We start from the raw sequence: 24,650 nt of genomic DNA on the forward strand, positions 1-24,650 counted from the left end.
TTTATCATTAAAGCAGCGTTGCTGTCTCTTTTTGTTGGTGCTGTTTATATGAATATTGAGTTAACTGATTATAATAAAGATATATTTTGTGTTAAATACCTCTGCCTGGCGTTCTTTTCATTTCAACCTGGATCCAACTATTACTGTCCCCCACCCTCTTTGCCTAGTTTTCATGTGGGGACGTAACACTGAGTGTGAACTCCATCCTCTCCACTCTTTCCTGAACCACCAAATGCATTAGCTGGCTCCCTGGGGGCCTGTGATGTCATGGAAAAATGAAATGCATACTACTGCAGGACCACTGGAACCAGCTCGATTCTGTGCAGTTTGTCTCCAGCGAGCGTCCTCTGCCCTGCTAATGACTTCATAATTATTATGTCATCACGTCAGGGAGCTAATTGCAACAGGGTTTATGTTGTGTGTCCAAAGTGAGCATCCAGGACTAAATGATGCTGACACAGGATGTAAAGTAATAGTTCATTATCTAATAATAACCTTTAAACACTGTATGAAATCCTTGGAGAACATTGCATCACCATGCGATTAAAAAAGAACACACTTTTTTTTGTAAATAGCAATAACAATATTTTTATTAAGTTGAAATAATATCAGATGCAGCAAACAAAGTTGTTGTTTTTTTTCAAATCCAATGTGGTAATATTCAAATAATTACATTCAGCCAAAACAGGAAGAAAGTATTAAAAAGAAGAGGGAGGAAAAAAGAAAGAGAGAGAGAGATGATTTCAGTTCAGGAGGAGAGGTTGGGTTTGAGTGTTAGATGTGGGTGGATGTGGGTGGTGGTACATGCATCCCAGGTAGGATGTGGATGGGACAATACATTCATTTACAGTCATTTCCTCGTACCCTGTTAGCCCATAGTGCTGCGATGCCTCTCTCTGTTATATGGCTTTGCTCTCTGAACTCACACAAGCCTCCTCTCATTTCAGAGTGCACGCATCGCCATGTGCACCCAAACGCCCACCCCCGAGGATTTGTGGAACATTTTAATTAAAACAGCAGTGGCTAATGTGGGTTAAACATAGACCATCTCTGCCTGGGAAGATTCCACTCTCCGTGTTCCTGCAGCACTTTTCACGCTCTCTGTCTTGTGTTTGCAGCTCTCGTCCTGATATCCACAGGCGGGTGGGGCTGTGGCGCGGAGAGAAAGAGATCCGTCCCCAGGCCCTTCAGCTTTGCTCTAAAATGGTAAGTAGGTTATAAGGGGACAGGGGCACCAACGCCAACTGAATATTCATACATCCCCCCACCCCCCTCCCCTGCGTTGATACTGTCCAACAGATGTTTTGATGTCTTTTTATAGCGCTGGGTTCTCCCGTCACTATCACACACGTACACACAGAATCTGGAACACCTCTCTCTAATAAGTATCCAATGTCAGTGCTTGCCTGAAGCAACAAACGAAAACACACTGCCCAGAGACACACACACACACAAAGGAATATGTTTCATTGCAAAGACATCTGTCAGACTCAGAGACAGCAGGGTGGTCTTTTGTTAGTAGCCTACAAAATATTGTTCACTTCAAAACAGAGACCGTGGAAGTAAAAAAACTGTGAGGAGTTTTCTGGGACAGCCAACCTCGAAAGATGTCACTTAGAAAACGGGTGGTGGTGGTGAGGAGAGGCAGTGGGGGGAGGGTAACGACAGAGTGAAGGGGAAAACGATAGACAGGAGAGACACGCATCTCCCGATCACCAGGCGGTTTTATAATCGCTAGCTAATTGCCTGTCGGCAAAGGTGGCACTCAGATGTCCTCTTAGTTACGTAATGAGACCCCTGTGGGGATGGATGGAGGGCGAGAGAGAGAATGGGGAGGGGGGGGAAGGGACAAAAGAAAGGTGGGAGAAGAGGAGACAGGAAATGACAGGACGGCTACAGCAGGATGGAAACGGGACACATTCATCAGGCTGTCTGTGTGCGTGTCAGTGGGAAATCTGCTATTTTTTACTTTTTATATGGACAAAACACTCCCAGGAGGACAGAAAAGATGAAGAAATCCAGAAAAATGCCACTTCTACACAGGAAAAGGTTAATGGCTGAAGTCTCTAATAATAAAACACACTTGTGTGGATCTGTGTGAGACAGAATAAGACAGCTGGGTGAATGAAAAATGCATCACCTTCAGTCTCACACACACACAGCCACACACAGATGGAAGGTGAGGACGCTCAGAGACACACAAACACACAGTGGTGGACAAAGTGAGAAGATAAATAGAGGAAAAAAGGAGGGGGTTTCAGGGTGGGGCGTGGACAATGGCACACTCGCGTCATGACACCCAGACAAAAGCACAACCTCGCTTTGCCAGCATCGCCCAGCTTTTAATGTCAACCAAAAGGACAATGACGCAAATGGGCCGGCTGTAACCTCCAGCTACAGCAGGCGGACACAGAGGAGACGCAACAGGATCTTTGCTCTCGCCGTCCGACTCCAACTCAGGATTTTTACTCTGCTCTCACTCCTATTGTTTGTTTGTTTTTTTAGCAAAGGGGGGAAGGAGGCCAAGCTACGGCCTGAGTGACATCGTAGATTTGATTATGGCGATGATGATGAAACATGGGAGGTCAAATGAAAGGCACAGCTTCAATGGTTCCCCCTGAGTTGTCACAATCTTTTCAAATGCTCCTCCTCATATTCACATAGTTTTGATCAGAATTCAGACGATTTAGCTTTATCGCCACTTTTTGCTTAATTTTTTTTTCATTTTATGCACCTTTTGTTTTTTTTAATCTCCCACACTGGTAGAAGTCAAACCTCTGTCCAGCTCCCAGCTACACCAGACACTGTTTTAAAGGGAATTGCTGCATTGGAGGGATTTTGGAATGAATATACGGTGCAAGCTTAAAGTGCTTGCTGACATCTTACAATACAGACACACATACACACAATAACACACCCACACACCTGTGCAAAAACTTACAGAGTAGCACAGTGAGGCTTTTCTAAACAGTCGAACAAAATAAATTAAGGGATGTGGGGACTGATTCTGTGCTTTAATTATTTGTAGAAAATGAGTATGCGCACCGGGCTTTTTCTCACATACAAAGCACACACACACACGAGCAGGCGGAGGATGAGAGCTGAGCGGTGTGATGCGAGCGGGGGCGGGATGCATCGATGCTCTGGTCCGATGGGATTTCCTGAGTTGTATGAATGACAGTCCCTCTGGGAGAACCTCAACAGGACTCCTGACGTCACAATGGAGACAGGAGATTCTGCAACGTGTCACATAAACATGCCCTTTTGCCAAGCATCGTAGAAAAAGAAGAGAAAGTCGAGAATAAAAGGCAAAGCTTTCCGAGAGTCAGCATGAGAGAAGAGAGCGAAGAGCGTTTTTGGAAAGAAAAAAAGGAGGAAGGGAGGGAAAAAAAACAAGCTCTTCACGAGGATCATGACAAATGGCGATAACAAACTGTATCACAGTATCCTCTTTTGAAATAATTTTTTTTTGTTCACATTTGAATGTTTTTTTTGTTTGTTTGTTTCCCAGTAGACTATATCACACAGTGATAACAAAGAAAAGGAGAAATCTACAGCCACGTTAGCTTCGTGCAAAAACCACATACACTGGCACGCCGCATAGGCGAAGAGATCAAAGCAAGACAACGCATACAAAAATATAGAAAAATCTCCAATGCAACTTATCGCTTCACAGAGGAAAAAACAAAAAAACATATCTGTCTGTTTAAGACTGCGTGGCTTCCTGCTGAACACCCACAGCCACTTCAGGACTGCCAAAATTCTTGTGTTTTCCCTGCAGGAATCCACAGAATCACTCAAAATATCCAGAAGCCAAAGCTGATCATTATGGCGGATGCCCATCATAATGACGTTTGGAATAATATGAACAACGACTGTCTGAGTGATAGAAAACTAGTACAATAAAAACATATCATTTCTGTCATATCATCTGTGACAAATTTGTTTGTTTGTTTGTTAGTTTTTTTTAACTTTGTTATTTTAAAATACATACTATGTCCTGTCACTTTGAAGACATTCCCAGCATTTGCTCATAATTGGTAGTGACAGGGATAAATAGTTTGGCATACTCAGCAAGCCATGCCCAAAAAGGATGCTATTTAGTCTCTTGCAAAGGAGGGGGGTTTGGGGGGAGGGAGGAAGGGCAGGTCCCAGGATGCAATGTCAACCTGCCCTCCTGTGGGAGACGCTGAGGTGGGAGGGGGGAGATGGGCAGGGAGGGAGGGGGGTTATACAGAACAGCTGAGATTACAAATCGTGCTCAAGACCGGGTCAGCCCAATGATTTCAGCACTTGCAAAAAACATGCAAATAGTAAGTCAGAGTTTTGGACTCTCAGTCATTCTGTGTGCCTCGGAGCGGCGTCTGTTTGCTTCACAGGTACAGAACAGAGCCGAAAACTGTGAGCGTCATACCCACGAGTCGGTCGCTGGGCTGCTTCAGCAAGTCCAGCACACTCGCCGCTTTCACATTGATAAGAAAAAGGATTGTTTGGACGCTTTCAAAGGAAAACTGACGGGAGACGTGGGATGAGGACAAAGCAGTTATGAGGAAATGCTGCAAGTAAGGCAAAGACGGATGATTTAATCGGTCCAAGGACAGAAAAAAACCCAACATGCTCAGAGGGTGACATTTTTCAGATGCCATGAAGGGGGCGAGGGAGTCTTTCAGAGGGTGTGGAGGGATTCAACACTGAGGCGAGAAGAGAGGAGTCACTGGTTGTTTGGCTCTCCTGCCCTCTCTTCTTCCTCCTCCTCCTCTTCGTCCTCCTCATCCAGAGAAACGACACCAGAGGAGGCCACGTCGGACACCCTCCTGCGAGGGTCGTAGTCGGGCGGGTATTCCACCCTGTTGCGCTCCGCCTCCACCTGGCACACGGTGCTGTCATAGTCCTTGCAGGGGGTGTCATCATCCTCACCTGGTGACAGGTACGTGTCAGAATAAGACACTGAGTAGCAAGGCGAGTCCTGACCCCCACAGGGCCTGATGCCCCGCCCTACCACTCCCAGGCTTTGGAAGCCACAGTCTCCCCCGCCAGGCCCGCTCTGCCCCACCCTCTGAAGTCGGGCAAGGAGCAGCTCCTCCCGTCCATGCAGCGCTGACAGGATCTTTGCAGCAAGCTCTGCGGCGTTGCTGTGGGAGTGGGTGCCGCGGTGGCCTCCCAGGTCGCGCAGCAGCGGGTGCTGCTCATCCAGGCTGCAGAGGCTGGAGCACAGGGTGTCAGGAGAGCCTGCCGTAGGGGAGGGCTCTCCACTGCCACCTCCCTCTACACCTCCACCTCGACTCTCGCAACAGGGGCTTCGGAAGCCGAGGTGTTGGCAAAGCTGACTGTGGATCAGGTCCTTCAAGTAGGGAGGATAAGATGGCACATCTAGAGGGAATGACACAGACTGTAAGCATGAAGTCCTGAAGGAAGAAGCACAGCGATAAGATAACATTTTCAGTTGGTTTTTGTGACTGACTGCAGAATCAAATCAATTTTTTTCCTCATTTAAAGGAACCCTATGGAGACGTTTACCACTAGAGGCACTCTGGAGCTAATGTAGTTTTGTCATTTTGTCATTAATTTTTATTTGTGTCTTAATTTTTTGTGTTTCTTTGTTTTAAAATATCATGATGACATACCATTAACTCTAGATTGAGAGTACACACTAAAATGGCAATAACGGTGGTGTTACGTCCTCAGGGTATGTAATAAATAATATGATTATATTATATTATATTATATTATATTATATTATATTATATTATATTATATACTGAAACTAGAGGATAGAAGTAAAGTATTGATCTGTTTGTGCTAATATCGATCCAATACCAGTAGCAGCTTTAGTAACGATACTATCAATATTTGGCTCAATCCGCCCACTTCAACTAAATAAACTGCAACAAAAGTAACAAATAAATGCATAAATAAAATTAAAATGTTAAAACTAAGCACTGGGTATAATGGGATATAAACTGTTGCCCCGAGGTTTATTTTCTTGTCATTTATTCTAAATGCCACGCTCCCTGCCAACTTAAGTACTTTCAAAAACACAAGTTACAGTTTTGTATTAGACAACCAAAAAACAGTTTATAATTTGATACATTTAAGCACTGCAACTTTTCAATGACAATCACAGTAAGCTTTACTATAATCTCAGAGTAGAAAAATAATGAAATGAAGTTTAATTAACTATGAATTTACTCTCTATTAATTATTGTTTTTTTTATAAAGTGTTACGAAACACACATGCATTTTACTGAACATGTATTTATCTCCATAGAGTGCCTTTTAAACAAACTCATGTTTCAGAGTTTACTGCTAAAAAGACACAGGAAGTTAAAACACCAGCATTCTCATGTTAGAAGCTACTCAATGCACAGAGTTTAAAAATGTTAAAAAGTTACTCTTTAAATAAAGCCATGCAATGTCCTGCAAATATTTTTAGTAGAAATACTAACATGGCATTATAAGGATGACAAAATGTGATTTGAGTGGAATCACTGTGGAAGCAGCGGAGGTCGGGATCTATGCAACAGTAAAATGAAGAAGTCGGTTTCACAGTGTCACAAACTCAGATCACGTTTCATGTAGAGCTGATTAATATCACAAACAGGTTTGCACATGTGGAGCTGTCTTCACTGAATGGTCTTTGCCCCGGGGTAAGAAAACATTGATGATCATATGGAGACATAGATGCAAGAATGAGGTGAACCTTATTAGCTGCAGTACGGGTTATTGGTGGTTCCGTGTAATCAAGATGAAAGCTGTGGTGAACACGAGCATGCACGTACACACTGCCTTGGTCAGATGCACTCTGTGTATTTATAACCTGCTCACACACCATCCTCACACAGACACTGTCTCTGCTGCAAAGGAAATGATATTAAACATGCAGGAGGGATATCAAATTGCACCAAGGAACCAAAAAAAATGTCTGGAGAGGATGAAAACTAGGGCACTGGGACAATGAAAGACACAGAGACAATGAAGGGGGGGAGTGAGGAAGAGGGTGTGTAACAGGGTATTAGGGAGGAAGGGCACAATATGAAGGAAGTAAATGTGATTTAGTGATTTAGTGTCTGTGTGGGTGCTTACCTGTGCTCTGTGTGGTGGGCTCATTCGCAGGCAGGTAGTCTTCATCATATGAGTCATCATTGGACTCGTCGCCATCCACGGAGGACCAGGCCCTCAGCTTAGCCTCTGCAATGGCAAACTGCTCCGCCACACCTGCAAACACACACGGACACGCATGAGCTACACATGCACACAAGCTATGACATGATTGGCATAGTAACAAGAAGGAGCAGCAAGGCAGTGAGCCTCCACGTCATGTAGCTGATTTTAATTGGCAGGTCTGACCGAGCAACAAAGCACACGGCGCAGAATAAGAAGGGACACAGACTGTTCTCCTTTTGCAGTAAATGCTGTTCGGCAGCCATTTAGCTCGTGTACTTCAAACAGATGTCACAGAGTGTGTGACAGTGTTGTTATGCAGGTTGCATTCCTTCCAGTGCCGAGGAGACAGTGAGTTGGAAGAAGCACAAAGATGAGAGTCTAGCACTGGCTAAATGTGTTTGCCTCTCATAATAGCAGGAAAGATCCATTATTGATCAGCACTGACATTTTTATTGAAATGACAATGATATCATTTCTTTATAAAATTAGAAAATATGACACGCATGTCATGATGCATTTAATGCATACTCATGATGGCAGACGGCTGTACATGTGTGTGTGTGTGTGTGTGTGTGTGTGTGTTTGAGTTTGTTGTTGATGTGACTCAGCAAGTGCCAGAACCAGTAAGCTATAAGAACCAAGTGACCAGTCACCAGTTATCATCATCAGAAGCTGACCAATCAGAAAGCCCTTTCTCTGTTTTCCTCATCATGTCTCTGCCCACTCTCATCATACCTTTCTTACAAATGTCTTTCTTGATAAAACACTCTATCCACTCGCCTGCTCATGACTACTGTTCGATTGTCTTTCATAGTGCATACCTGCCCGTCTCTTCTTATTAGAATTTCTGTCTCCTTCGTCTCCATCACCTCATGTCTCTCTGACTCTCTTTCTCCCTGCTCAATGCTCAGTATTCGTGCATTGTCTCCCACAGAGAAAGATCGATGATCTCATTCATCTTTCACTGTAACTTGGCCCTGAGCGTCCTCACAAACACTGGCACATGTACCAGCAATAGAAATAGTGTGGGCTGCTCTTTACTTGTCCTTTCAAAGTCTTTTTATAATTCCTTTAGGCAAGCATTAAATACAAGCTACAATAATAAAAGAACTTTAATAAGAAAAGTAAACATTTAGTTCAGATCAATAAAAATAGTATTTCACAAAATATCTATAAGGTAAAAAATACCTTATATGTGTTTAACTAAAAACAAAAATATAAAGTAAAATGAACTATAAGAAAACAAACTATAAATAAGTTAAAGAAAATGAGTACAAAATTATATAAAATATTATTCATTATTTATTCATAATGAGAATTATTAAATGTTATAATTACATTTATTATTAATTATCTAATTAATTATAATTTGTCTTTTGAAAATCTGAATATAATTCAAGATGCTAAAGTAAATTGACAACAGGAAAGTAAAACAAATTATTAATTATTAAATGTAGTTTAAAAACTACAATTTACATTCATTTGTAGCAAAATAGTGTAATGGAGGGTACCACAGGGTAGCATTACAATAGGTGAAGCACTTTACAACGTAGCATAGCACTGGGTAACGTAGCACAGAGTAACATAACGTAACAAGGAACAATAGCATAGTGTAAAATAACATAGTATAGCGTAGCATAGCATAGCATAACGTGCAATGTGTAGCGTGATAAAGCATAACATAACGGAATATAGCATAACAAAGAATAATAGCATAGAGCATAGCGTACATAGTATAGTATAGCGTAACCTGACATAGCATAACCTTTCATAATGTAACTTCACCTCGTTGGCGTAATATAAATCTGGCCATGCAGCTACAGTGCTGGCAACAGAAACTGGTCTGGACTCACTGTAATGAACACATACATAGTTTGCCACATTCTTCAATGATATTATATGGGGCGATCGTGGCTCAAGAGTTGGGAGTTCACCTTGTAATCGGAAGGTTGCCGGTTCGAGCCCCGGCTTGGATAGTCTCGGTCGTTGTGTCCTTGGGCAAGACACTTCACCCGTTGCCTACTGATGGTGGTCAGAGGGCCCGGTGGCGCCAGTGTCCGGCAGCCTCGCCTCTGTCAGTGCGCCCCAGGGTGGCTGTGGCTACAATGTAGCTTGCCATCACCAGTGTGTGAATGTGTGTGTGAATGTGTGTGTGAATGGGTGGATGACTGGATATGTAAAGCGCTTTGGGGTCCTTAGGGACTAGTAAGGCGCTATATAAATACAGGCCATTTACCATTTACCATATTCTAGGCACGTGTGAGTATGGAGATACTCTGCAGGATTACCTGCAAAGAATTCATGACTGTGTGCGTGTGTGTGTGTGTCTGAGCATGCTGGCAGAAGTCAGTCTATCGAAAGGACAACCCCAGCAGCTCTTTCAATTCTCAGCACGCCTCCTACACACATACACAGAAGTATATTCACAAACACCAGTGTGTTCTAGAGTAACTAGTTCAAATACGCACTAAGCCCACCAAATGCTCACTTAACACATTCGCACATGCCTGCTTAATGCATTAACACACTTGCTGACATTCACACAGTGTCTCCAGTCACCCACAGTAGCACCATAACAGACTACAAGGTGAAACTTGATAAACAAATAAAGAGAGTCAGCACAAGTGGCGGCTCCCTGAGATGAAGAGGAGTACAATGTGTAGTAATATCTCTCCAACAACTACCCCCACTGCTTCCAACTGTAATACAGAAACAAAGAAATGAATGAAATGATTTGAAGCTTTTATGTTTACATGCTGTTATCTACCGTTTAAAACAAAGCAAAAAAACCACTCTCTGGTATGTATTACAGTTAGCTGGCCAGGATCAACTAATACTATACAAATATAGTACTGTTTGAACTATATAAATAGTACAATATACAAAGAGTACAGGTTTAGTCCTGATAGTGTGTTGATCTTATGTATGGATATAATGCTTTTAGGTACCTCATCAATACACGTACACAAGACCATGAGATCACAAAGACAAGACGGATGAGTAAACAGTTAAAGAGGACAGAAAAAAAGAAGGCAGAACAGAGGAGGCACAGAAGAAAACCGCTCTGTTACGGTGCCACTAGCCGGGAGCAAAACCTTACTGTGCAAATTAACCTTGAGAGTCTGCATTGCAGGGAGCGAGCAAAAGAATAGAGGGAGAGTGGGCAGGAGGGGCAGGGTGAAAAAGATGGAAAAGAGGTAAGAGAAACAGAGGTCAGGGGGAGAAACATTTAAAGAACGGACAGCAAATAGGATAAGAGAATAAATACAGGGGACAAGAGTGAGTGAAAGAGTATGCAAAGATGAAGTGAGTCAGGGAAAGAAAGAGGAGACAGATGAGCTGTGGTGAGTGCGCTCTCTCTCAGAGGAACATGAGAGGAGGAGGAGAGTTAAAGACAACAAATGCTAACATGTGATCAGTGTCTGGATATCTTACCTGACCAATGACATTTGAGCCTCCTTGTATTTACACCTGGTATTAATGAGTGTTCTTGTTGTCTCAGTTTTGCCTGCTTTGTGATTACATCTCAATATTCAAATTAGGAAGGCAGGTGTGACTGGCTGTGGAAAAACAATCAGGCTGTTCCAGGAAAGCTCTACTTACCTACTCGACATAAGGAAAATAACATCTTAACCGCGGTTATGTCATTAGAGTTATCTCAGCTCGGGCTAAACTCACTCTGCATTACAAACAGCTAAAGTGCACAAAACTGTAAGCTCTTGTGTTTTGATTCAACTTTTGGAAGTCAGGGAATTTATCGCCACATTGCCCGTCTCATTATACAGCAGTGCTGTGCAGTACTGCAGCTCTTTGTTGTTCATCTGATACCAAGTAAATATGGGAGCAGCATTGACAATACCAATACAGATACAGATACTTTTAACCTATAAAGGCAGCTTATATAGCGGAGAGCAATGTGTCAGTATTTATGAGCTCAAGCTTCACTAATTTGCACATTTTAAACACATTTTAATGACCACTAAATCACTGTGATTTACTGCAATTACTGTGATTAGTACACAACAAAGTACACCTGTCATTTTATCATGCATTTTGAAAATTAGTTTTTTTGGAGACCTTGAATGTTTACATTGGGTCAACGTCTGTTGTTTAAATGTGCAATAGGCTATAAAATAAAATAGATGTGACAGTTTAACGCAATTTCAGTGAACTACAAATTGCACTTGGAGGACAGAAGCAAAGTATTAATACTAACGTGCTAGTCGTGATCTGACACCAATACCTGTGTTGGTATCAATACTATTGTTTTTCAGATCAATCCGCTCACATCCACTGTACAGTGTGGCTGATTTAATCCTGTTTGAGATCCAGCCACAAACCACTCTTCCTTCACGTGTTGCAATCAGCAATTGGTGCCGCAATGATATTATTAACGTACGTAACTCAGGCAAGAGATTAATAATAATAATGGATACTTTATTGATCCCCATGGGGAAATTACTTGTTTTTCTCTGCATTTGACCCATTCACTCAGTGAAGCAGTGGGCAGCCCACTAAGCAGGCGCCCGGGGAGCAGTGTGTAGGGACGGTACCTTGCTCAGGGGTACCTCAGGGTAGCCGTTAAGTGGATTCGAACCGCCGACCTTCCGATCATGGGGCGACCACTTTACCTACTGAGCTATCCCTGCCTTTCCCCGTGTTTACCTGATCACACTAACAGTGACGATGTTGTGTTTGACACAGCATTAGATGGAAGTGCTGGGGTGGAGGTGGGTTGCAAAAGCGCTTGCACAGGATGTAGGCTGAAGCAGCTTAAATAGCTGTGACATCTGAGTACTAACCAGCCATCAGCTGATTGGGGTTGATGTTTCTGTGAACAGGTCTTGTTTAATGCTAAATTGTACCTGCAGTGATTTATTGAAGTTCATGAGCATGCAAAACTGATATGCCGTAAATATAGTCATCATGAGTTTGCTGTTAAATTAGCCTACATTTACTCTTATTATGGTTTCTTGTGTAACTAATGCTTCATCATGACGTTTTCATATGCCCTCTTGCCTTAAGTCATTGTTTCAGTTTGTTACCAGTGCCTATGTAAAAAACACTCTCTATAACTTTTTATAATACATTATAAGAAACACAAAATCTTACCAGCAGCAAAGCGTGCCTCCTGCTCTCCTTCAGTGAGGTCAGAATAGGAGTTGAAGTCTGATTCCAGGGCCGCTGTAGTGTCTATAGGCTTGCACCAGCCTTTCCACTCTATTAGATGGGCTACTCTGCCCTGTGCCATGGCTGTAGGCTTCGTCACATGGTCCTTGACCACCTGGGAAATACCTATATGCCAAATATCAAGGATTAGACTGCAACATGACCTCGCAACGATCAGGTGTTTTCACCATGTACGATATCATGCAGCACTCACCATGCAGGGAGGATCGTGCTAACGCAGCAATCTCTTGAATAGTGAGAGCTCTTCTTGATTTTGGTAACATTTCAATGGTGTCGTCAACATTCACCTGAAACGGCAGAAAAGAAAAGAAAAGAAAAAAAATAAGAGTGAGTGAAAACTCATACAGTAGCTCAGCGTGAATGTGAGCCAGCTCTGAATACATCCTGCTATGAGTCACAGGAGAAAACACAGTGCTGCCTTTTGATAGAGAAGGAACTCCTGGATTCAGTACTACTACAAGCCTTTGTGAACTGAAGAATTTTCTCTTTACACACTTTAATCTGTGTTTTAATGAGTTGCACGCTGCACACCATCAATAATGTACAGCAGTTACTCCAAAGCTGGACTGTGCTTATGTTTAACCGACTTATGTAGCACGCAATAGCAAGTTAAATGTCCTATTTAAGCACTCTGGATGAGCATAGTGTTTGTTGAAGGGATGAAACAGAAGTTGCAGAAAAATACTTGATGCTTGGTCGCACTCACGTTAGCTTTAGTGGTTTTGCCTGCTGGCTAATTAGCAAACTAATAGTTCAGGTAACTGAGAAGATGCTTCTACAATGGAGGATTTAGCTATGCGGCTGCAAGAACGGAGATGGTTGAGGAAATGGAGCATTTCTATGTGTTTCACTCATATTTATTTACAGATTATCTCCAAACAGCTGTTACCCAAGTGAATCCCTCCAGTGGCATCAACTCTGTCAGGTAGATTTTTATTTTTTTTGACATAGTTAAAATTCTGTCTGTTTAAATGTGTGTGTGTGTGTGTGTGTGTGTGTGTGTGTGTGTGTGTGTGTGTGTGTGTGTGTGTGTGTGTGTGTGTGTGTGTAGACAGGTAATTTCCCCATAGAGAATTAAGAGAACCAGACTGAAGACAAAAGGATGGTCCCCTTCCTCCCTCCACCCCGTCCTCAGTCAAATCTGTCTGCTCTGTAAACTCAAACCACAGAGGGAGTATCGGGTGTTGACAAGTTCCTTTGTCTGCTAACTTTTTACAGCACGACCTGTACTCACGTGGGAGCACGTCAGCAGCAAGGGCTGCGTGCTGAGCTAATGCTCCCACGTTGTTACTTGATATGGGTCAACACACTTGGCTGACTGAGCAATTTGATGATTTCTTTTGTAAAAGGCTGAAGAGGATCTCAACAGGTACAGGTTGTCTCCAATCCCACTGTGACTCACAATGGAGCTGTCTGATGCTCTAGTTTCAATCATCTAAAGGAACAGCACTGGACTACTTGACCTACTATGAAAGCCATATTTCCCTTCCTTGTTGCAGTGAGTCACCAGTCTATGCAGGGTGCATCTGATGTGCAACGAACACTGGTGATGAAGTTAGCTCAACACAGGAGCTTCACCCTGACCTTGTCGTGTCAAGTCCACTTAACCGCAACAAAACAGCAGTCTGAATAAATGAACAACAAAACTATCTGTCAGAGGGGCGCTGTCACGGCAGAGGGGATCCCACACTCAAGACGTGCTAATCCTCCTGTGTTGCAGAGCTGCTCACAGATCGGAGGGAGGATAATCCGGAGGAGACGTGATACATGGCGTCAAGGAGCTCAAGAATAACATATGATGTTGGGCTTAAATTGGAAATCAGAAACGACCCACAGCTAAATATCTTATTTGCTTTCAAACAGCTGCTCTGAGAAAGTCTAACATGGGAGGATTTTATAAATCATTGGAGAAAATCCATCTCAAGAACTCATGTCTAACCCTGCCTCATGAATCTAAACTTCATTTCACAGCTTGTTTTTTTTCAGTGGAATATTCCATGATGATTTCAGGGGGATATCACTACCCCAACACGATGCGCTTTTTCTTATTCTGATAAAGAACACATGCTTTTGAAAAACATGGGTACAAGCTCTCTGCTTGAGCATGATCATGCTGACTGCCGACTCTGCTCCTCCACCGACTCTCTCCCTCCCTGCTCTCCCACTGCCCCACTGAACAGCAGAGTGAACACGAAGACATGAACCGTACTCAGAGCAGACAGGGTGCTCAAGACTGCTGTGCAGAATCTTTATTCAGTGCAACGTAGCACACATTTATATACCTCAGATATTTTAAATACAACTGACTGAGTTTTAATGTCAAAATCCTTCATTTTAAAGTTTCATGTCTGCAGGTCAGTGTACTGGCTACTGTAAGAACAACAGTGCAAATACGCACGTACACACATCACATCAGAATCCATAAAACCTCATGGTCTACTGATTGCCAGCAGCAAAGAGGCTGCTCAGGTTCACCTTTGGCTTTTAAATCATTGGTTAAGTGCTGTCTGTGTGAGCCGTGGCCTGGAGACAGCACAGAGAAAAATGCAGCGGACTCATCAGAGCAACTTGCATTATCAGTGCCTCTTTAACTGCATCACCTGAAAGCCTGCACACTGACATAAAAGCATACTGTGAGGTTTGATTCCTTTGTTTTTATTTAGTTTTTTCTTATTAAATTTTTTACAAAGATTGTCACTCCATTAAAAAAAAAAGTAGCCGTTGCCATACATATATCGAATAACTGCCACCAAAGTACATTTGCTAACACAATTTTTTTCAATCTATTTGAAATAATGGTGCCATCTGTGATTGTCTGATTTACCAGTGGAGAATCCTGTGCTCTTATTTTGAAAGTTCTGTTGCTGTTAAACCAGCTCTTCTTGTCCTGCTGGGCTTGTTATTGCGGTGGCCCTGGATATCTTTCAGCTCCTCCGTCAGGATCTGGGATTCCAACTCCACCATCTTGGACTGCAGTTTGTGAAAGGAGTTCTTCTTTGCCTGTGCTGAGAGCTGGAGGACCACTCTTACCAGAACCTGCAGCAGGTCTAAAAGTGGTTCACAGGGCAGAACTAGGGCTACCGCTGACAGCTGCAGTACAAGATGGTGGAATTGAACCCATTATCTGTCACAAAATACTTGGGAATTCAATTTTTTGCAGAGGAGAGCCTTACAAATGGTATTGTTTATTCACCACAAATAGAATCTAAATCTGTGGGGAAACACTGGAATGTGCTGCATTTGCTATTGTACCTGTGATTAAGAACCTAAAGTGGATTATTAGGCTTACCTGTTTCACTGGTCTGCAGTGACACAGCCACAGAATAACATAAAACAATGCCCCAGGTTTTCCAATAAGCCTGGCAGAGAAGCATTTTACAGCCATAGCTTCTGTTTTATGGGCTAATTGAGGTCACGTCACAGCAGAAATCTAACTTGTACCATTGTACTGGCCAACTGAGTCAATTACCCTGTTCTTGTTTACCAAATGTCAACCCCTTCTTCTGCCACCCATACATGACAAAAAAAAGTTGAGAATTCAAGCCCTCAGAGCTGTTAGTGGAACAGAGCGCTGTGGCTTCTGCTTCCACTTGTGGAAAAGAACCTGAATATTTTGACACGCCACGTTTCTACCGTCTTCCTCTTTTCTCACCCTCTCTCTGTCTGTTAACTTTTCCACAATGGGAACATTTCTATGGCAACCAGTCACCGTGGAACAATTCCTCCCGGCGTGTCTGCGTGCGTGATTCACCAATGATGTCACACACTCAGAACACCAACCGACAGCCAGATTAGAGACTCTCACACTTGGCGTCCTGCTTTCTTTTTACAGTAGACGCTGTAGCATTAAATAGAAATGTAGGATGCTGAAGCAGGGTCCGTTAAATGTGAAGCATTAGAGCACTTCCTCTGTAATATAGATGTGTTGAGCTCAGCAGTCCAGCCAAGCTGTCTCTCACAGTCTCCAATGTTCAATATCAGGCCTGCCCATGAAGAGCGAGAGGCTGCATTTCGTAATGGATCACTTAGATGCCGCTAATCAGTGCCTGGCTGGCTCTATGCGACACATCTTATTCACACCCAGATGGTATCCACTGACAAAACTGGGCAAGGTGGATTCATCATCACTCTTGTCATCTCTCAGCCAATTATGAGCCTGCTAACTCTCACTGCTGTTGCATTAAGTAGCTTGCTGTAGCTGAACCCCTTCTTCGTTCCTTATAGGAATCTTTTAAATAGGTCAAAGCATCGGGGTCACATAGATTAGTAGATTCACATTCAAGATGATATTTGCAAAACTTCTCAGAGAGAGCCGCTGGACTCACCCAAATTCCACTTACCTCCTTTTTTTAAAATATATGCCTGCCACACAAGGGCATCCCCCAAGGCTTTTTAGTTCTGCGAGAGAGCATGTCAAGCCGTGAGTCCACCTGTATTTTCAATTTTCAGATCAGAAATACAGATTAAAATGTGCAAATGTGTTCATCTTGGCTTGGGAATTCGAATGAACATCCAGGCAGATGCTCCAGTTGGGCATATGCGGAGCAACAGCGCTCTCCTTGCACGTCACTGAGATTTCATTTAAAATTCCTAATTTGAAAGAAGTAGCCACTAATTACCCTGAATGGCTTGTAAAATCAGTTGAAAACCAGCTGGTTAGTATCAGCAACAGCTAAAAAGGAGAAAAGAAGCCCAGGTTGAAATGCACATTACAGACTTGGGTGGCTTGATTAATAAGGTAATTATCAGAGCAGGAAAGGTTGAGGAAATCATTTTCCGCTTCATGTGGGGAGATGCAGCCATATCTGATAGTTGCTTCTGCAGGTTATAATCCACCAGTTTACTTAAAACGTGGCCCAGACCATACGTGTTCAGCCACAATTGTGCTGCCAGAGGTGAGCCTTTTAAGGCAGAAGATAAAAGAATAACACGTGAACTTTTGCAGCAGCCTGCCCTTTCACCCTGTTAACAATCTGCATCAGATAACATGACTGCCTGTTAGAACAGAAATAACAAATCAGCGCGAGAAGAGAGGAGATTACTGAAATACTTAATGTCAAATATACCACCGCTACATCTTGCATGACTACATCCAAAGTAAATACAGGACCAGTACTGCTGATAGCAACACTGATACTGATAGCTTTAGTTTATGAAAGCAGCATATATAGGGGGAACAGTGTGACATTATTTATGAGATGAATCATCATTAATTTGCAAATTCCGAACACATTTTAACGACCGCTAAATCACTGTGATTGTGATTACTTTCCATAATAATAAATTAACAAGACAACTTTCAGCTTTCAGTGTATTTTGAAACTGGATTTTTGGAGACCTGGAGAGTAATGTGCCATCTCTACAGCCCTTTGGGGTTGTTTAAATGTAATATAGGCGAAATGACAGTAAACACAAAAAGATACAGTGCACGTCTGAGGTATATTTTTCCATTTCAGTCCTACTTTGTTAGTATCAGTCTGATACCAATGCCAGTACTGGTATCAATACTGTGGATATTTGGACAAATTAGGGTGAGATCCTGCTTCTGTGCACACTAGTTCACTGTTATGATTCACTGGCAGACTTGAGCCATTGTTTCTTACACCTGTGAAAATGGTCTATAATAATCTTATTATTGTCAATGCAGAACCACTTTCCAAAAGAAATTAAGGTGCCGATAAAAGCTTTTGAATCTAATTAAACACATAGGCTACATGTCCATTTTGTAGAGTAGGCCTGGTCTCTTTAAACGGCGCTGCACCCTGCTGCTACTACATTTAATGTGACATTGTCTTCATTTGAATCGCCATTAGTGCCCATTAGAAAGCACTCAGAACTGTGTTTAAATGTCTAACGTGAACTCTAGCCGAGCTATCCAACAGAAGACACTGCACGGGGTCGTTATGTCACAAAAAACTTTTTTTTTCTATGATAAAGAGAGAATTAAGGGCACCTCGCTGAAGTCCAGTGCGCCCAAAGGTGCTGTCAGTATCAGCCTGCGCGCCAAGGAGGTCCGCGTGCTCCCCAGGAGCGCTAGGTCAGACAGGGAGCTTGCCGCGCTCCAGTCCACGCGCAACGAACCGTCAACCGCCACTGTCAGGAGGAAGAGAGCCACGTGAGGATTATATCAAATGAACATGTCAGAAAACAACTCCACGCCGCATTCTTGCTCCGTAAAGCGTTGAATAGCGACATAAATAATAAGCAAAAATGTGACACTATGACAAAGGCCACAGTAACGTGGCAATAAAGTGTAATTAATGATTCGTAACGTGGTTTTTTTGTCTTCTTAGTGCACTGGAGTTTTAAGGCTTAAGCTAACCTTGTGTGTTTCAAAGTTTCAGTCACCATGCCAACGTCATGCCTCCAGAGGGACCACAGGTCGGGCGCTCAGGGGTGATGACCGTATAAGGTAATGTGGTGTTCGCGTCTCACTAACTTTGCTTTTGTTTGTTTTATCGGAAAAAAATTTAAACACCGAATTTCCCTTTAACTACCAAATTCCTAAACACGCTGCAGTAAATACAATAAAATAAAATTGAAATAACGACCAGTTTTAAAAAGTAATAACAATAAACCCGAATGTTAAATAGTACAAATTTAAATTGAGGCCTTAAAGGCGTATTTACTGTAAGTGCTTTCCTCCTTATGTAATGTATACAAGTGTTGGGCTTCTTTATTGCAGCGCATTCTGAGGCTATAGTAAGATAACAAGAGGCGGGCGGTGCATACATTTCCATGCACTTAAAGCCATGCTATGCCATGCACACGTACGGTTCTGGCGGCAGCTCGGGCCTGTTAGATGTTTCATAAAGTCGGGTCTACTTTTTCGGATGAACTGAAGCAGAGAACATAAAAAATGAAATTGATCAAATTAAAAACTAAAAAAGCAGGAACCAAGGAGCGTGTCTTCTCGTTTGTTTTGTTTCGCTTTTAAAACATTTTTTTTTTTACGTCAGCCGGCTACGTCACGAACAAACAGAGGCAAGGCTCCGACTACGTGAAGGGCAAATGTCACCAAGCAACCTTCTGGTTGCAAACGTCACGGAACCGCCCGCAGACACGTGACTGTCCGCTTGATTGGGCGCGTTTAACCTTTCCATCATCTTCCCCTCTCCGTGACCTCACAGACAGAGAGTGTGTGTATGGGGGGGGGGGGGGGGCATGTAGGACCAAAGGTGCTCGTGTGCACGCGGCGCTGCGGAACATTTCAGCACCAGGACAGCTCCCCCCAACTTTGCATCGCTCAGCGTCTGCGTCCACGTGCACGCCCCCAGCCCACTCCAATCTCTCCAAATCAGTTCTGCACAAACGCGATTAGGAGGCGGGCCTTTAAATGTCAGTGCCCAGCTCATCTTTCCGACCCTTCGCTGCAGGGGAGGCGTTTCTAGTTACTGCCCGTGAAAAGAACAACTCGCTCGATTAGTCGCCAGCGCCCATCTCAAATATTGAATCCGATATCAGTCACCGGACTTCAGCAGTTTAGCGCCCCGAGCTCATGTTGCCCACCTGCTGAATTCAATATGCGCTGTTTAATTGGGTGTGATGAGATCGGATGCCCGATCGGGGGGAGGAGGGTGGGGGTGTATTGTATCGCTGAATCTAGGCCATCTTTAGTCGATGCGAGTATTGTTCAGAGGAGTGGAAGATGCGCACGTGCGTGTGTTCTGTGTAGTTTTCAATTGAGTTCCAGACGGTCATTTGAGCCTGCGTGGAAAGCTGTGCACCCTCACTCTTTTGCATTTGACATACACATGACAGCAACGAATCACCGGAAAGCCGCTCGGCGCCTGAAACCGAGCCCCGCACGCTGAGATGTTTGTTGATCAGCTTTGCTGGCCTTTAAACCCGCACGGTTGGTTTGAGCGACATTGCACAGACACTCACAAATGCGTTTTGCTTTCAAGCTTGCATTGGGAACGTCGCGCGTGTCAGATCAAGGCTGCGGTTTAAGTCGTGGCTGTGGATCAGAAATGCATGGAAGAAAAAACAGATCCACAGACACTGGTGATAAGGACGTTTACGGTCTAAAGTTTTTGGACCACTTAAAGCCCATGCGCACTTCTTACCTTACATTTATACTGCGAGACAGCCTTTTCTCTAACAATACAGCCTCAGGTATCAGTAGATTTCTATTAGAGTTTTAAAATACCACAGATAATAAAGTAACTAAAGCTTTAAATTAATGATGTAAACAGACTAACATATAAATACATGTAACTCACATTAACACTGTACGTGACTGTACCACGTTACATTCCACCACTGGAAGCACTAGTCCTCTCAGTGCTTCCGTGAAGTGGGCACTGGAAGATTAAGAGCATTTCGGCCTTTAGAAGCTCACGTTTGGAGCACGGCCATGACTGCGGGTAAGGTGGATGGGACTGGGGTCTGAATGAAAGGAAAGAGCACAGGTGGTGTAGGTTAGGGTGAAGAATAAGACTAAAAACATGTGGCGCATTTCTTATGAGGGGGGCTCACCGTTCTCCTCCGCGTGGGCCTAATTTGCTCTTTTTTAATCTTAATTAATCTTCTTCCCTTGACTGTGATCTATCTAAAAGGCAGCCTCAAGCAGTGTCTCCTCTCCCCCGTCACAGCAAACGAGCGCTGCAGTCTCGGCTTTTATTTGTATTTATCTGTTAATTGTGCTCCTAGGTCTCTGCTCGCACTCGGTCTCCTTCCTTCTCCTTCTCTCTCTCCCTCTCTTCCACCGTACTTTCCGTTGTCGTGGAAACTGTAGAAAGAGAGACCTCGACCGTGCATCTTTCCCTCTCTTTCTCTTCGCCTCTCTGGTGTCTTCGGGCTCTCTGACAGACTTATGAGCCCATCAACACAATTAGGTCAAGACCGGTGTGATGTCACACACGTTTATCCACAGTGTGAATGTGAGATGTGAGAGGCAAACAGGTGGCTGCTGCCTTAGCTGCACTCTTTGCTGGATGTGCGGGAACACCGTACCTGTGTGAGGGGTAATGGGACCGGAGAGGGGTGGGGGGGGGGGGGGGGGGGGGGGCATGTCATGTCAGTACGCACTCCGCGACAAGTGGACAAGGGGACATCAAATGACGGGGGGGGTGACCATTTCCACTGCTAATCATCTGAGTGCAGCAGATGAAAGAAAGCGGGGTTTAAACGGCTTTTTGTAACATCTGAATCACGAGGAGGAAAAACAACCACCGCGTCTGTTTACGTGTGGAGAATCGAGATCGATCAAGAATCGATGGTTGGATAGGTGGTGGGTTCGGATTTAAATTAATGGCTACAGAGTGGGAAACCCAGTTGGATAAATACACAAAGGTGGTGGCGGGCTGGAGGGCATCAGAGGTCGGGGGCACAGAGAACCGGGGGGCCCTGGGCAGCATTTAGCCGCCAGGCGAGCGGATGGGAGACACTTGCGGCAAAGGTGTAAACAAGCGTGAGAGCAGAATAGATGTGGAGGAAACAGGGAGCTTGTTTCTTGGCAACAAGCAAATGACCCGCCGCTGCATATGTGCCCCAAGATGGACTGATCCTGAGTTCCTTTCTTTCTTTAGAGAGAAATTTTGACTTTAATACCAAGAAGAAAATCACCCTGATTCCAGTAAACAAGCTGCCTTTTAAATCAAGAATTTTTCTTCAAGGTGGCGTGTGCGATCGCATGTATTCAAGAGAAAAGAAAAGCCATCCTACCTTACAACTGAACTGGCTCAGCGCGGTCAGAACCATCTTGTCCAGATGAGACTTTGGATCAGAGGAAATTAAAGTTAAATTAAAAAGAAACGCCGTTTCTTCCTCGATGGTGTCAAGAGCACCTCTGCTTGTCTTCTCTATCTCTGACTGGCGTGCTCACCCAAAAGCTTCTTGCAACTCTCGTAGCATCGCGATGTTTAGGCTGCAGATTCTAGCCCCCCACCCCCCATCCAAAACACGCACACACACACACACACACACACACACACACACACACACACACACACACACACACACACACACACAGAAACGCAGTCCTGCGCTCACACGCGCCATTAACCTCTGATAGAGTTGAAATTCCAGCCATGTAAAGCGCTCTGTGTGCACACTGAAGCTCCTTTACTGGCGTGCATATGACTCAGCAGCAATATCATATGCCTCCGCGACTCGGGCACAGCATGCTGTGCGTATACAAGCACCGCACCGGTCGGAAATTCGCTCTGTACCTGCGAGAGGCTGCAGCAAAAACATAAGCGTAAGAAAAAACAAATAAAAATAATAAGCAGGCTTCATTCAGCGTGCTTTCTTTGTCTCTTTCTTTGTTTTTTGAATGAAAGCAAATTCAAAATCTTTCTTACCAACTGGCGCTTTGGAGCTGATACAGCCCATATTTGCAGCTTCATGTAGAACCGCAAGCTATTACATGTGTTCCCCCCTAACAGTCGCGGAGCGTACCTCACTTATCTCTGACTCTCCTCCTTCGGAGGCTCCGCTGGGTTCCGGTACGAGGCGGCAGCGCACTGCTGTGCTCACACCGCTGCAGCGACGCCGAGGGCGGGGGGGAGTCCGGCCATCACTTCCTCTCCCTGCTTTCACTTTCTTCTGTTTTTAACTTGCTTCAAATCCACACACATAAAGTCTTTGTGCAGCTTTGCTGTTGCTTTCTTCTTTTCCTTCTTCTTCTTCTTCTTTATCACTTGAGTCTCTTAGACGAGCTCTACGTCACCTGTCGCAGGGTCGGGTCCTGAGGTTCAGCACCACAGAGGGCGGACAGCGCTCTGTCTGGCGGCAGCGGCATGGGTTTCAGTCCCAGCCCGGCAGCTGTGAGGGTCGAGTTCTCTCGGCTCGGTCACTGCCACGCCACGCTGTCAAAACAGATTCCCGCGCGTCACAGAACGAACCTTGGGAGGCACACACATTGATAGAAAAATCCCACGCTCGGCCGCTTATATACGGCCAAATCTGAGTTTCCGCCTTCGAAGTAGAAGCGGAATGAGACGTGATTGGCTGGTGTCACCTTACATGCCAGCCAACATGAGGGAGGAAGAGAGGGAGGAGTTAGCAGCGCGCACACAGGAGGAGGAAGGTGTCAGATGAGGATTTCATGTCTCGTCGTCTGTGGAAGAAGCACGATGGCAAATCTGGAACGTGTTGCATATGTCATCAGGTCTAAATAGGGAACGCGCACAGTGTGAAGCCTGGCGCAGGTTGTGATGTTACGAGAGCGACAAAAACCCACTTTTCCACCGACAGTCGTGGGGTTGGAAAGGTCGCGTTGGGTCTGTATGACCACAGACTGCATGTTGGTGTAGCAATGCAAACGTCCAATAACAGTAGCTATTTAAAAAAAAAAAAAAGCATGCAAGCAAATGGACAACTTTCCCGCACAGTCTGGCACGTTTCCGAACATCAGACCCACTTTCCTATACGCACAGCGCGCAGTGGTCCAGCTGCAGGCTCTCTGTGACCTCCAGCTTCACGCATCCAAATGTAGGCAAGATGTCAAAGAAAGAAAAAAGCCTGACATTTGTGCTCGTGCATCCTCAATCCCAGTTACCCGTTATAGAATCGTGCATGGGCAGAGAGAGTGACTAGAGCAGGAGAAAGGCATGTTGTGACCTATTTGTAAGCGACCCAAACCTGTCTCCAAGCGAGCAGGTTGGCGCTCAAGCATCTTCCCTTCCAATTTTCTCTTAACGCCCACCAGGACTCTAAACATAGACCCAGAGCTGCTGACCCACGAGGCCGCTCTACCTCCTGTTACCTCATATGGAGGAACAGCTCCATCATGGAGCTCTTTGAAATTCGTTTTCTATCCATCCCCCCCGAAAAAACGCCATGAAGAACGTCATGTAGAGATATTATCCACTGGATCCTTTATTTATTTATTTTTTACATGAAGGTAACTTAAAGGCTATTATCTATAAACTACATAAATGTATCCTGTAAATCAGCACTCCTTTCCAGTTATTTTGTCAAATAGGGGCACATGGGAAATCAGGAAATTGAATCAGGAATAAATGCCTAAATAAAAACTAAATACATAAACAAAGAAACTTGGACCTGGTTGAAAATAAAAGTAGTTATTTTAATTATTGGTTATTTCAATGGTGGCTGGATCTCATCTCTCCATGAGCATGGATTAGGAAGCATAAGGTGGTCACAGACCACACAATTAAACTATGGAGCAAAATGCAGACTGATTTCAAGTGTAAATACTCCTCATTCTGCCAAAAAAATGTAAGTAAAATATCTATGATGGATACATGATACATATTATGGATCAGCCACTGGACACCTCGAGCTCCGGCTTTACCTGCAACCCTGCCCCTCATATGCAGGCATGA

At 44.0% G+C, this 24,650-nt stretch overlaps 1 protein-coding gene across 6 annotated transcripts; it reads right to left on the minus strand.

Annotated features, from left to right (window-relative positions):
- Positions 1-559: 559 nt before the first annotated feature.
- On the minus strand, positions 560-23,317 carry fam131ab (family with sequence similarity 131 member Ab). Of its 6 annotated transcripts, none has more exons than XM_085244988.1 (6): positions 22,759-23,317; positions 18,308-18,447; positions 12,548-12,641; positions 12,277-12,459; positions 7,084-7,215; positions 560-5,370 (listed from the first exon to the last, which is right to left on the minus strand). In XM_085244988.1, the coding sequence occupies exons 3-6, from the start codon at positions 12,615-12,617 to the stop codon at positions 4,712-4,714; spliced, it is 1,044 nt and encodes a 347-aa protein (XP_085101114.1). In that variant the 5' UTR covers positions 12,618-12,641; positions 18,308-18,447; positions 22,759-23,317; the 3' UTR covers positions 560-4,711. The 6 variants fall into 6 exon arrangements, with proteins under 6 accessions (XP_085101114.1, XP_085101109.1, XP_085101115.1 ...); XM_085244983.1 differs by lacking the exon at positions 22,759-23,317 and adding an exon at positions 22,662-22,755; XM_085244989.1 differs by lacking the exon at positions 22,759-23,317 and adding an exon at positions 22,024-22,214.
- Between the last annotated feature and the right edge of the window lie 1,333 nt (positions 23,318-24,650).

Source organism: Mchenga conophoros, linkage group LG14 (assembly GCF_057382185.1).
Source record: "Mchenga conophoros isolate Kocher_MC1m ecotype Shallow Benthic linkage group LG14, M_conophoros_male_GT1.1, whole genome shotgun sequence".
In the NCBI taxonomy this organism is placed as follows: Eukaryota; Metazoa; Chordata; class Actinopteri; order Cichliformes; family Cichlidae; genus Mchenga; species Mchenga conophoros.

Excerpts from the sequence above, each read along its gene's own strand:
- fam131ab (XM_085244983.1), bottom strand. The coding sequence starts at position 22,692 with ATGGGCTGTATCAGCTCCAAAGCGCCAGTTG. Across the intron at positions 12,642-18,307 it reads GCGCACTGGACTTCAGCGAG|GTGAATGTTGACGACACCAT; the intron begins GTGCCCTTAATT and ends CTGCCGTTTCAG. Across the intron at positions 7,216-12,276 it reads GGAGGCACGCTTTGCTGCTG|GTGTGGCGGAGCAGTTTGCC; the intron begins GTAAGATTTTGT and ends GTGTGTTTGCAG.